A 14,217-nucleotide genomic window follows, 5' to 3' on the forward strand; every position below is an offset into this window, starting at 1 on the left:
GTGGACTTATGTATCAAGGTCATCCAAAATGCCAATCACACACATCACTGCAATGGGCCAGGTCATTCCCACAGTGAATAAACTTGGTATCCAAGTCATTAAAACAGACAATATTAACTATTTCCTGGTGCAAGCACACAAGGTAGTGCCTGAATGATTTATGGCAGACATAAACAACATTTATAATTAGACCCAAAAAACTAGCATAGACTTAATACCACTACCTTAAGTGCATAGAATCATTTTTCAAGTAGCCTTCCTCATTTTCCGTTAAATACCTGGAGCTTCTTCAATACACCCAGCTACAGGTAAGTTTGGTCAGTCTTTAGGTAAGGCTTCAAAGAGCTAAGCAGACACTACATCACCCTTACACATCTTATCCATAAACTCAAGATGTCAGCATCCCCTCTAACACAATGTTATCTTTATGAACTGACATGAGTATATTAATGCATTCCTGAGATACCAGCTTGGATTTTCTTTCTCTTGGGAAGTATTACGAATTGAAGACCCTACTTGTATTTAAAAGCTAAGACAGCACTGTAGATCAAAGCAGCATAGATGTCTTTTCAATTTTCTTTTTTTAATGCACTATTTGTACACCCTTCCCCCTAAGGTCATGAGTTGTACTTTTTCATGCCATTCTTACACTCATTATGTTCTTCAATCTTGGTTTTTACTTACTGCTTTCAGATTTTTTCCACAGTCTCCAGTTCATAGCAGAATCCACACAATAAACAGACACACCGGAGAGGAAGACAGATTCATTTTCTCAAGTCTATTACAGACTGGTGAAAGAACATGTGGAGTTTTTTTAAACAGCTTTTTAAGTCCATTTTCAGGATGAATTCATGCCAGTGAACAAGGCTATGCAGTGCTGCTAAACAGTGAAACCATTTATCCTAACAGCAGATACTATATACATAAAATGGAATTCAAGTACTTATCAGCACGCTTCAGTTTTACTAGAGGAATCATAGATCATACAGAGCAGTTTGTATTCATATTCACATAGCCCTTGACTTCCAAAAGAATTAGAATTTATCATGATGTCTGACATCCACCCATTAAGAATTCATTTCACAGCCCACTGAGCACCCACAAGCTACTACATTACCAGTTATGGCTACCAGTTGAAATCTAGACCAAGTGTACCGTCCATTCACCTCAAAGAAAAAAATACTTGGCATAAAAAATCAATCAGCAGAGCATTTCAGAAAGTCCCACTTCAGTCCCTTGCTCAATCTACAGCCTATTCATACGAGCTGAGCTGGTCATGTAGTAATAGAACCACAAAGGGACTCGGACAAAAGCTGTGTCAAAGTCCAAAACTCCCAACAGATCTCACCTTTCATTTAACTCTGAAAACACCTAAGTTTAACTACTTTCCAATTTCACCAACCATATTTGTTTTTTCTAATGTTGAGTAACTCACCACCTATATTCAAAAGTTCTGTCCTGCATAAAGTATACAATTTTTTTCTGGTAGTTTGTCTGAGTGACTTCTTGTTAAATCATAATACAGGGGTCTAACTCCCTTCCAGATTTCAACAAACTCTCCTGGGATATGGGGGTACCCCCTGTCAGTTCTCCTGTAGCAATTCTTGCAGGCAAGGAATAACACTGTTCTCTCTAGTCAAAAATATGCAAATATAACTACATTTGCTGTTACGCCACACAAGAAATTATCCTGCTATTGCTGCTATGAATGATAACCAACAGACTACAAAACCTGAAAATGGCCAAGAAGGTACCTTACTTGTCTAAAAAGCCATTTCACCACCTTCCTGCTAAGCTGCTGAATATTGAAGGCACATCAACATCCTCAACAAATGGAACAGCTCCATTAGACCTGTTTAGCATACCTGGTAGATGGGGACATTTCTCTGGAAAGTAGGAAGTAATGAAAAAGATTTACCAGGCACAGGAAAAAATTATACTGAGCTCTATACCTTCTTCTAGGATCCACTCTTCACTCCCTTTTTGTGCATATTAGCAAAACAAAATTTAGGCTTCACTGCCACTCACACTTCTTGCCCACATCTACTTATGTGCACATGTATCTAGCTTAATCCACACAAAGAGGAAGGTAGCATTTACGCAAGGAAAACACAGAAGAATTCACAGAAAATGCTAAATACTTGTCCAATCCTTCCTCCATCTTGGTATCTCCACTCACTTCAAGCACATAGAAAAGGACATATACAAAGAGACTTCAGAATTGCCAACATGGCTACAACAATAATCAACTAGACTGCATAACAGCTGCAAGTCTTGCTGAATTACTAAATCCTCATCTACCACTTGAATTAAGCAGTACTCACAGCATTGGCGTCAACATCACTGTGTATGGCAACTGTTTTAATCCCCATCTTCTTACATGTTTTGATGACCTGCCACATAAGAAGTGACAATTACCAATACTTAAATACCAATAGCTTTAGAATTAAAAATCAAAAAATTAAAATGTTACATACTTACTCGGCATGCAATCTCTCCTCTGTTGGCAATAAGGAGTTTTTCAAAAGTCTAAAGGGAAAGAACAATAAGAATCCTGAGAGACAAACAGAACACGAGTCTTTCTCCCTCCAGAAACATGCATTCTTTTCTCCTCCACTTCCACTAAAACCATGGTTTATCCATGACCTTGTATTTCTGAGAACACCTACTTTTAAAAGGGCTCTCCTGACTTAAATGATATAACAAACCATATGCTATACTAGATCTACATAGCACTCACAGGTTCAGAAGAAAAAGGGTTTGACTATTCAGGAGCATTCCTTAGATCTCCTTGCCAACTAGAACCCTACAGCAGCTCTAGAAATCAGACAAGCCCAGGGAAGAGGTGCATGTAGATTTTATGCTGCCTGGAAGTAGCACAGGTACATACTAGTACAATGCTGGCAGGTACAGTGGTCACTGCCCCCAACCAGTATATATGACCTGTAACAAAATTCTCATCTGTTATGAGCATCTCTACTTTAAAAGATATCCTAATCATAAGGAAGAGTAGCTCCATCATGCCTAGGTCATGGAGGGTAAAAGACCAACAGTTTGACCCCGTACAGGCACACCTGCTGAGTTGTACCAGCCTTGCCCCTTCTCCTATCTCAGCTTCACCTGAGGAACCTGGCAAAATTCTGCATGGCCATCAAGACACTGTTACACATTCAACACTAAGTAGCAAACAATTCAACAGAACAGCAAATCAAACTTAAAACTCCCCTGAAATTCACTGTCACCTTTCACACTGGAATGCACTAACACTGCAAATGTACCTCCAACACTTCTATATCACGCCTGTAAGAAGGGAATAACAAGCTGTTGGAAGTCAATAAGCCTTACACCCCTTCCCATTCAGAAAAGAGGGGTGGAACAGCACAGTTCCTCAGCACAAAAATTACACTGCTGGGATAAGGGTTATTGCTATCATGGGCCTTGCTACTAAACACTCAGATGCATTTTGTTACTTCATCTGCTCAGTTATAAATACAGACTACCACTGAAAGAAACCATCCTAGGTGACACACTTACCCCACTGCTTTCCACACCCCAGACCACAGGGACCCAGCTCCAGGACACATCACAAGTTTAATACAGTAATTGAACAGTCTTATTCTGCCTCCCATGCTCCAAATGAAAGACATAGGATAGAGAATCAGCAGGACTCTCTCCTTCAGGGGCAGTCTGCAGTCATACCATATCAGGTTTATCAAACAATACCCAAAGATATTGGACAGCTATTCTCCCTCCACTACACCAAACACCTTGTTTCATACGGACTAGGGGAAGAGAAGGTACTGCCGCCACAACAACTAAAATGGTTTACTAGTCTCACAGTCATTAGCTAATTTGAGGAGGAGAAGACAGGCGCCAGAGGAGAGGAAGGACCACTGCAAAACTCCAACAGGAACTGCTATTGACAGACTAGAACACATTATTTGCTCTAGACTCCAGAGGAACTCAGCGTGCCCTTGACCAAATTTATTTTTTCAAAGTCAGGGCTGAGCTGACATCACACAACCAGTTTAAAAATACTACCAAATGATAATACCATATGGAAATTAAGTGATAAGAAACTCTTCCAGATAAGAGCTGCAGCAAGCTTATACAGTAGAATCAGCCAGATCTGCTGAATACCACTGCCCAGTGCACAGGCAGTATGACTCAGATGGATCTTAAACATCTTTAAACAAGCTCAAGTATCAGATACAAATATTTTAGGAACACCACAGGAGCTAGCAACTTTTTGGAGGAGCTTTTTTTCACTAGGGATCTGGTCTAAAAAGGTAATCAACATAATCATACAAACTGTTCCTGAATCTAAATTTCAGCATTCTAGGTACCTAAAGATTTTTAGGCATACAGACTTGAGGGGGAATTAAAAAAAATATTCCCAAACACCTGGTATTGAAAAGTGTCATGACTCAAGTTCACCATCAACCTAGTTCTTGGTATATAAAAGCTGTTTTATTAATCAGCTGTGGTCACAGTACAAGACAAAATTTTCAATATCAAGATTTTAGGAATATTTGACATTCATTTTAATTTTTCAATTCTAGTCTCTGTCTAAAGACACAGAGACTAGACTTAAGTCCAACATGATAAAAAGAAATTAAATCACATACTGCTTTGGAGTAACATTTTGTTATATAATTTCCACTAATTAGGCTGAAAAGGTGTCACATGAAAGTTATCGTTACAAAGAATTTAAGCTCTTTTCTGGTTTGTTTTTTTTCAGTGCCCCTTCCACTGTCTGCAGTAGTCACTGGTTGAATTACACAGCTCCTAAATGAGAGAAACCAAATACCCACCTATATGGTCTAAATATAATTATGCATTTAGAAAAGCAAGGGGGCCTTAATTCAGCAAGAACCTTAAGAAAAAGCTATTTTCTGAAAAGAACCTGTAAAGCCACAGTTCTAGGTACACACCGATTTTCTCCACTTCCTAATACTGTCTCACTTCTAGTTAATTGCTTCTACATTGGTGTATAAGGACAAGTTTATCAGTCCTGAATTGTTGGCATCCTCGCTCTTGAATATTAGTGCAGTTTCAGTCCCATTATTTTTCCCCATGTCTTACTTCAGAGACCATGCCAAGACAATCTTCCATGAGGAGAGTTTTTCTTGGCTCAGCTGTAAACGGAGATTGCTACTGCACAAGCCCCAAGATGAGGATTTGCTATTCTCCACAGGCCTTAAAGGCCCATCTTTTTTTGAGGTCTTAAGTTCTCACCCCTATGCCAGGTGATGTAACAATCATGCTGTCACTGTTACATAGCTTTGTTTCCACAAACAGCTTTTGGCTTGTCTAGCTCCCAGATGTTTTAACAGGCCTGTTACTACCCACACCATGAAAAACATTAACAGTTGTTTCATAATTATAACATGTTCAGGCCAGTATATAACTTTCCCAAGCTCACAATCACTTATTAAGCCTTTGGGTATACACTCAAAAGTAACATCCAATCTTGCTTGACACGTATCCGGCAAAAGCAACTTCCTTCTTGGTTTAGAAAGAAAAACATGCTGTTAAACCAGCCATGGGGTATACCAAGAGAACTACTATTGTTAACAGCAGCACAAAGAAGAGGGCAGTTTAAAAACCCTGATGTCAGTATTACAGCAAGGCATCAAAAAGAAAACATGCACCATACTACTTACCTTTTCATTTGGATCATACACAGACGAATAGAGTTTATGTGAAGTTACAAGGCACCATCTTGAACACAGTGTTTCCCACTAGAGAAGAAACAGGGAGTTAAGCCTGTTACAGTACGCCATTAAATTAAAAACATTTCATACACTGACATCTTAAGGAAACTTCCATAGCCTTTTACTCCCTCACCAAGTGGATTACAGCTCATAGAGAGCTGCCCTTCTCCAAGCAAACACCCACAAACATTAATCAGAAACAATTCAGAAACCCTAGATATGAGGTCATTAACTTAAGCATTACTCTCTACTATACCATCTTCTTTCCTTCTTGTTCCAAGAAATACCTACAAGAAATTCTCAGAAGAGCATGCATGCATATGTCTGTACACAGTGGTGATGGGAAGAGGCCTTCACTGCTAGGGAACTGTTAGTCATGCAGCAGACTGGACCCATACAGCGTGGAGAAGTAGAACAGACTTTACATGCTAGCTAAACTCTCAATCTTCCTTATCACAGCCTCCTGACAGCAGTCTGAGGAAAAGAGGTCTTTTTCTCTTAGACTTCTGCTCTGAACCAACTTCTACGAAGACAGTTCCTATAGTTCAACATTTCTGCACAACACAGGAAAAAAATAGCATACACACACTATTTCAAAGAAAACACAATAGATGGCATCACGGATTTGTAAGTGAATCAAAAAGGAGATTCAGATAGGCATTACTTTATAAAAAGGAGATTCAGATAGGTATTACATTATAAGCAAGTAATTTAACAACATAATGGTAGTTAGCCATAAATAAAGATAATCATACAGATAAAACGATACCACACCAAAGATGCATCAGTACAGACAGCTCTGGCAAAGTCATTTAATCACCCACGTGGAATCAAAAAGACTATAAAAAGCCTTAATAATAGATATTGTCCAGTAGGAAACAGCAGTGATGGGAATAGCCAGAATTCAAAATTCGTCAATTCTGTCTTAAAGAACTATTTTCAAAAGTTGCAGAAGTCTGAGGAAGTAGTAGAAAGTAAAAGTGTCCTGTGAAAAGACTGTGTAAAAAGATATGAATATGGACTACATTAGGAAAAAAATCAAAAAATAAAGAAGCATATGTACACAAAGAGCTTAATTAGAGAATTCAGTTGCACTTTCCACAAGAGTAGTGAAATTAAGACAGTTCAAAAATGGATAAAATTTCAAGTTTACTGTAAGCCCATATTGATTTTGAAATAACAGTGGCTCTCAGTCACTGGAATGTGAATACTCCCTATAGTTCCTATCCCGCTAGCCTGATCAAGTTTGAAAATACTTCTCATGTTGCATCACAGAAAGCAGAAACCAGCCCAGGATTGAGAAGGCCATGACATTTGTAATGCAGCTGATCTTTCAATGTTATAAACAAAAAACAATATATTTCAACACAAGGAAGCCTTAGAGCCATAACATCTCTTGCTACAACCAAGCTTCATGAACAGAAAGCTACTATAGTTACACAAACTGTTTAGTTGCCTGTCACTAGTGGCAGACATAGCATACATTGTTCCCAGCTAATCCATCTATGCTTAATTCTTCCAAACAATTCATATATGCTTAATTTTTCTGAAACTAAAAAAGGGTCAGTAGAAAGTGACCATTCCACTTTTGTTTTACTGAGTTGTTTCCCATTCAGTTTTGACTGTTTGTTTTGGTGGGGGTTTTTGCTTCTTTTATTTCTTTCACTTTTTTCCCCAAAGATAAAATCCAAACCAACCTGAAATACAAATCATTTGACATGCTAGAATCAAATGCACTAGAGGTTTCTTTGGTTTTTTGGTTTTTTTTGCAGGAGTATATTATTCTTCATCTGAGGGTGTGACAATACAATCTGTTTCAGGCATTACAGAGATGGAGTTAAGGACAGAATTCTGCAAGCTATAATCACACCTGCCAGCTGGTCATCATCCCAAGTTTACAGCACAATTGTTACACCTTCAGTGACTGTACTGTGATCTAGATATTGTCAGAGGGCAGAGGAAGGATACCCAGAAAAGCAGCAGAGTATGCTGTCCAGCTCCAGAATATGCACAGTTAGGCAGATTGAGTCCCTCCCCTCGAAACACCATTGACAGAAGTGCTTGAGAAACCACAAATAGTCTAAAGAAGGTCATACAGGACACACAAAAACTCTCCACCAAGTTAATATTATTCATTGGAGAAAGTGCTTGTTAAAGGTCAGTGGGGCTAATCTAAATGCTTGCAGTAAGCAGGGAAAAGGCAACAACCAGGCAAGGAAGGAAAAGCTTCTGAACTTTCTTGTAAATACCTTTCATACAAAACTAGTTTTGGATGCCTAACGCATCCAGTTTTGGAAGCCAGAAGAGCTATGCATAGGAGACTGGAAGGACAGGTTATGATGGAGGGAAATTAGCTAGCATTAAGCTGCAGAATCTTAGCAATCTTGAAAAAAAAAGAAGGAAAAGCCCTGTTAAAGCTTTTTATACAGAAAGAATAAAATTACCAAGCAATTTAAAAACTTGGAAAAACTTTATACCACACTCAGCTCTGGTTTTACACTACAGAATTGGACAGATTCCACATAAAAATCTTGTAATAGCCTAATCTAATTATGTACCTATGTTTAAAAATTTAACTGCCTCCTTTCACACACACAGGCAAATCACTTAGAAAGCTAGGTTCAGCCCTGAATCGAGTACTTGTTGGGTAATTTCCTAGAACAAATCAAGCATACTGCTCAACTCAGATGTGAAATTCCAACTCTAGTTCACAGCTTTTAAAATAAGGGGTTCTGTATGTATCTATACCAACATACACTACGGTTTAAGAGTTTGCTTAATCTAGCATCCACTTCAAGAAAAATCTCTTTAGAGGCCTGCTCCTAGCCACTATGAGCAATTGAATAATTACTTAAAAATAAACAAGCATTTTGTAAATAATGCACATCTAAGGCCACAAAGAAATGCTACTTAACTGACATCTCCAACTCTACAGCTACACAGGTGTCATCATTAACCCCTAGGCTCCCAAGCTCTTGCCATAGGTAGGTTGTTTAAGAGCTACATCAAACCTCCAAAGACCTTTCAAACCAAAAACCTAGCAAAGCAAATCTAACTCTCAAGCTGTGTCCTTAATTGGGTGCCTCCACCAAACCACACATGCCCTATTATACCTTACACAGACATTTCCTCAGAACAGCTCAGAGAGCTCAGCTTGACCTGAAGACCTCCTTGCATCTTGTAAAAGTAGGAGAGGGCAGTAGAATCATCTGGTACAACCTATTTTTGTCATGATTTGTTACTTCCATTTGATAAAGCTTTTGACTCCTGAAATCCTAAGAATGCAGGCTATTAATTTATGAAAACTCAATTCTAGACTTCTGCATTTAGCTTGGAGTTCTCCATGTCTAGCGAATTTTTGGAAAACAGATAGTATCAGTGGTGTACTTTAGAAAAGGATCCTGCTTTGTCTATTATTAATTGCAGAATAGTCAAACTAAACTAAAATAGCTGTAACAGTTATTTTATAACTTCATATTTTAAAAAATAATCGAACTACAGAATCCCTTGTAGAATAGTATGCCCACTGCCACTTACTTTTGACTCTTCATAGACAGCCTGCCTCCCCTTGGGCACCCAACCCTAAGAAACCTCCTGAGGTGGCTTAAGGACACAGCATACAGCAGCAAAACAGAAAATTAACTTGTTATTTAGATATGGTTTATATGTGTGTTTTTAAAGGTTTATATGCCCTCATGGAGGAAGGAAACCTCCCGGCCATGCTGGTCAGCTTGTAAATAACTCATTGATACTGAGTTTTACAGGCAAAAAAAGGTCTCAGTGTCAAAACAGAGACTCAGAGTTCCAGATTTCAGGCAGGAAAAGAATCATATATCAATATTTGCTGTAAGAAGTCTAGTATGGGAAGGAATGTGTATTTTAGCATTACTAGAAAATACAGTAAGCAAAACCCAATAGTAACAGCCAGACTAACACATTTCTTTTCACTAAACAAATTCTACCTCTCCCAAAATTTTTGCCCCTACACTTTCAGAGTTCTGGGTGTAAGATAACATGAGAATAACCCCTTTATCCTTGTGGTGTATCTAGTATTAGCCATCAGTATTCTTGAGTAGCTATAAAACTGACTAAAATGATGATTTCTTTTTCCATATTTTGACTACACAGCAACTGCTCCCAAATCTTTATTTCAACTCATTTGTCAACATAATTTCTTGTGTGTGGAACTCTACTGATGGAGTAGGTTTAAAGCACATAGGAAGGAGACACCTTCAGGTGCAAGACTTTGAATCTATAAGGCTGAAAACATAGCTTCATAATACAATAACGTGCAAAGCTCATAAATGGGAAGGGAAACATAATGCTTCTGTATTTCTTTTCTCTAAGGAAGTACTTTCCCTTCCTTTGTATGCTCAGAGCACTGAACAGCCAATCCCTTGTAGCTGTAAGCAGATTCTCCTGAAGCCAACTGCAAACACAGCTGTGGTACAAGGTTCTGTAATGCACACTGCACTTCTCTCTGACCAGACTGACAAACACACACAATTCTAAGAACAGAAAATCTTTCATATTTGCCAACAGAGCATACAAACTGCAAACAAGGAAACACTCATCCACCTAAGGCTATTTTTTTAAGGTCAGTCATTCCTATATCCAGGTAGCTTCTCCACTGTGCCCTAAAGCTTGTATAGCGAACCAAGCATGGGAATACAACCAGATGAGAAGCTACTCACAGGGAGTGGGAAAAATGTGTTCTCAGCCAGATTTCAGTCCAGCTTATCCAAGACATTCATGCAATAGTGCTGGCACAAGTTGCAGGGAGGCAGGAGCCCAAAAGGAGCAACCTGTGATCAAGACCTAGCAGCTGCAGAAAGTTGGAACAGTTTCTAATGGCAACAGCCTTAAGAGGTCTAGTAAAGCTGGCTGGCACCTGTGAAACAGATCACAGTACAGTAACAATCTATGCAAGTAAGGCAAAATAAATTAAAACAAAGAGTGTCTCAGAACAAGAGTGACTTTTTTTTTACCCAATACAGAATTTCATGAACTCTCAATTTTTCCCTTTCAAAACTTTTTGCACTTTTTGCCCACAGTACATAGCACAGCATACCTTCCCTACAAATTCCAAAAAGTTACTCCTAGAACCAGAAATCTCTATCTGAATTATGCTTTAAGAGTGCTTGTCAGTACTAAAATCTGTAGTTTACATACTAGAAACAATCACTAAACTCCAGAAGTTTATGGCTACATTCATCTCCACAGATTGGCAATCATTAGCACACCCTTCCCTAGTGGCAAATGATATCCAACCTTGCTATCCCATCAGCCTAGTATTTCTGCACTTACGAACACGGGTGAAAATATTTCCCTGGACTAAGAGCATGCTAAAAATAACATAAGAGAGCAAGAAGCTTCCACTGTACAGATAACTTCCATGACACATGGGTGCAGAGATGGCAGAGAAACTTTCCATACATTTAATACAATTATCAGAAAACATCTACACTTAAAATCTGTATCAGCAGTTTACTCTTGGAAGTCATGTGTAGTTCAATCACTTTGTTCTACATTATTTTAAACAGTCCAGCAGCTCTCCCAAGAGTTTCATGACTGAAATACCAAAAGCTGTGTCTCACCCTCATTCTCTGATTACAGCTTTCTTTCAACATCAGGTTTTCTCACAGCTACAGAAGTGCAAAGCATTCAGAATGAAATTTTGGTTATATTCCAAGCAGAACCTGTTCTGCATAAAACCTAAACAGAAGTGACAGGCACTACATTAGAAACACAGTGAAGAGTCAAACCCCAGCTCACTGTTTCTGCACCTTTCTCAGGTTCTTTATTGATTTCCACATGAAAGCAGCACAAGAAGTTAAGGGCATCTCAGTAGCTACTAGCCCTTGCAAAAATTGTAGGAGTTCTGAGCATAGTCAAGTTTGAAGACATCAATTTATTATTTGTCTATGTTAGCAAAACATAAAAGAACCTATGAAAGCAATTTCCATGCAAATTTGTTTTATTAGAGGTTTCCCAATATACTGCTGTCCTGATGGTGACCTTCAGGGCTAGAAATCACTTCAGTGGCGTAACTCATGAGTCCTATTAAATAGCTGTAAAAATATTTTGTTTTACTGAGGTGTCACTAATGCAACACTTTCAATACTGCATGCCCTGGCACTGTCAGACAATGCCCTTGAGATGCCAGAAAGAAGGAAACAAAGTAGGCCTTTCACAGGCCTTCTGGAGGCTCCAAAGGACTGACATCAAAGTCTTATAACTACTTAGTAGGATAAGCAGAAGCCTTCCACATGTACATACACATACTCATGGCTTCCAAATATGAAGTCTTCAAACAGGATGGGCTCTGTTATGTGAAGTCATCTCCAACTAAAAAACTCTGGTTTTCAAAAAGCTTCTCTTGTGTACACCTTCACAGGAAAACAGGTTTACTATACATATATTTCCTAAGGAAAAACACTTGGGTAAAATGCATGTTGTTTTCCTCTTTAATCCCTTTTCCAAATTCCCTACCCACAGAAACCACCTCTTTTACATGATTCCTAGAAACAGGTGAGGAGTTCTTTATAATATTGCTATTAAGCAACATTTCTAGAGAGAAGTCCATCCCACACCTTCCGAGGTGCACTGGGCCAAACATTTTCTGTAATTCAATGCACTCTTCTCCACTGGAGCTCTACACAAATTGTTTTTTTCAGGAAAAAATAAACAAACAGTAAATTCGTTCTACAGCAGACAATTAGAACTATGTTACAATACTTTTCCCATAAAGAAATAAAGTGCAGTGTCATTCAAGTGTTCCACAACACAATGTGCAAATTCTGTTTGTTCTTATCTAAAATACTCTTTCCTCTAAATACAATCTGTAGAAGTAACAGATGAAAACACAGCAGGTTCCTCAGTGAAGTTACTCCACAGACTAAAAATAAGGTTTTCTAGATAATTGCAGATCTTCATCAAAAACACTGGTATGGTTCTGCAATGAATTTACTGCCTTTCCATGAAAAGCAAGAAAAAGAGAAAACTGCAGTAAAGCTTTAAGTAACAGCTGAAAGCAGCCTAATTATCTGGGGTAAAGGGGGAGGTGAGGGGAATAGGGAGAAAGAGACAACTCGTTTCTCTGTTAGCTAACATTTTTCAACTAAAAACAGCACAAAACTACCCTCTACCCCAGCATTTTCATAAGCTTGTGTTTAACAGAGGGAAAGAGAAAGAAACTGAAATCACAGAACCTCTGAATCAACCAGGTCAAAAATGACCTCCGAGATCACGGAGTCAAACCTATGGCCAAACACCATCACGTCAACTAGACCACGGCACTAAGTGACACGTCCAGTCTTCCAGTGAACACCGCCGGGGACGTCGACTCCGCCATCCCAAAGTATCACACAACCCGGCTCACCAGCAGAAAATTACTTTTAAAATTAAAAAAAAATTAAAAATAAAAACAAATCACGGTCTCCTGGCAACACGCCGACGGGACACAGCAAGGAACGGCCTCTCGGATGCTGGGAGCCCGCAGGCACAGAAGGCAGGACACAGGTTCCACAGCCCCCCTGCTCCCGGCCGCCACTCGCCGACCGCCCCCGGCCGCACGGCCGTCCCCCGCGCGCACCCGGGGCCGCGGCCCAGCACACACAGAGCTCCCCGGAGCCTCTCGCCCATTCCGGGGTCCCCGCCGGCCACACGGGGAACCTCCTCGGGGGAGAGGCCACCCACCCCTCGCCCTCCCGCACACTGAACAGCCCCCGCCCGGCGGCCCCATCCACGGGGAGCCTCCAACCCCCCGTGGCTCGGTGTCCCTAGGCTGCCGCCACTCTCGGGTCGGCCCCGAAGGCGACGCTCACCCCCGGCAGCCGCGCCCGCCGGCCACCCCAGCGCAGGAGCGCAACCACCGCCATGTCCGCGGCCGCCGCTGCCCGGCCGCCCTTTCACCCGCGCCGCCGGGGCCTGGCCGCGCGCAGCCAATCCCGGCGCGCGCCCGCCCGCCGGGGGCGGGGGGGGGCGCGAGGGGCCAGCCGCGGGCGGCCCGGCCCCCCCGGGGCCGCGCTTGCGCGTGCCGCCCCGGGCGCGGCTGCGGCGGCTGCGCGCGCGCCTCCGCCGCCCTCGCGCCCTGCGCGCGCGCACGGAGCCACGGAACGTCCCCGGCTGGAAGGGACCCGCAAGGGTCATCCAAGGCCAACTGCTGGCCCTGCACGGGACAGCCCCCGAGGCACAGCGTGTGCCTGAGCGCGTTGTCCGAAAGCTTCTTGAACTCTGTCCGCCTGGCGCTGTGACCACTGCCCTGGGGAGCTTCTTCCAGGGCCCAAACACCCTCTGAGTGAAAAACCTTTTCTTAATATCCAGCCTAAAGCTCCCCTGGCACAGCTTCGTCCCGTTACCGTGAACATCTGGGGCTGCCTGCTCCTGTGCACCTTCCAGAAGGCACAGCAGCACCGGCAGGGGATCCATCCCTTCCCTGGGCTTCCGTGGGAAGAAGGTGAGAAGCGCAGCTGTGACAGCGTGCCTGATCCAAGCTCCT

At 41.3% G+C, this 14,217-nt stretch overlaps 1 protein-coding gene across 2 annotated transcripts in view; it reads right to left on the reverse strand.

The window, feature by feature from the left end:
* PCCA (propionyl-CoA carboxylase subunit alpha) overlaps nucleotides 1–13,663 on the reverse strand; it is a 274,540-nt gene extending 260,877 nt beyond the window's left edge. For both annotated transcript variants that reach the window (XM_088051153.1, XM_005516806.3), the window contains exons 1-4: nucleotides 13,544–13,663; nucleotides 5,667–5,744; nucleotides 2,482–2,529; nucleotides 2,325–2,393 (exon numbers count right to left, since the gene is read on the reverse strand). In XM_088051153.1, the coding sequence (XP_087907279.1) occupies nucleotides 2,325–2,393; nucleotides 2,482–2,529; nucleotides 5,667–5,744; nucleotides 13,544–13,597 (249 nt within the window). In that variant the 5' untranslated portion in view covers nucleotides 13,598–13,663. The remainder of the gene's footprint in view (nucleotides 1–2,324; nucleotides 2,394–2,481; nucleotides 2,530–5,666; nucleotides 5,745–13,543) is intronic.
* Nucleotides 13,664–14,217: the final 554 nt, after the last annotated feature.

Source organism: Pseudopodoces humilis, chromosome 2 (genome assembly GCF_049639895.1).
Source record: "Pseudopodoces humilis isolate 2021_Gansu_Grassland_sample_001 chromosome 2, ASM4963989v1, whole genome shotgun sequence".
NCBI lineage: Eukaryota > Metazoa > Chordata > Aves > Passeriformes > Paridae > Pseudopodoces > Pseudopodoces humilis.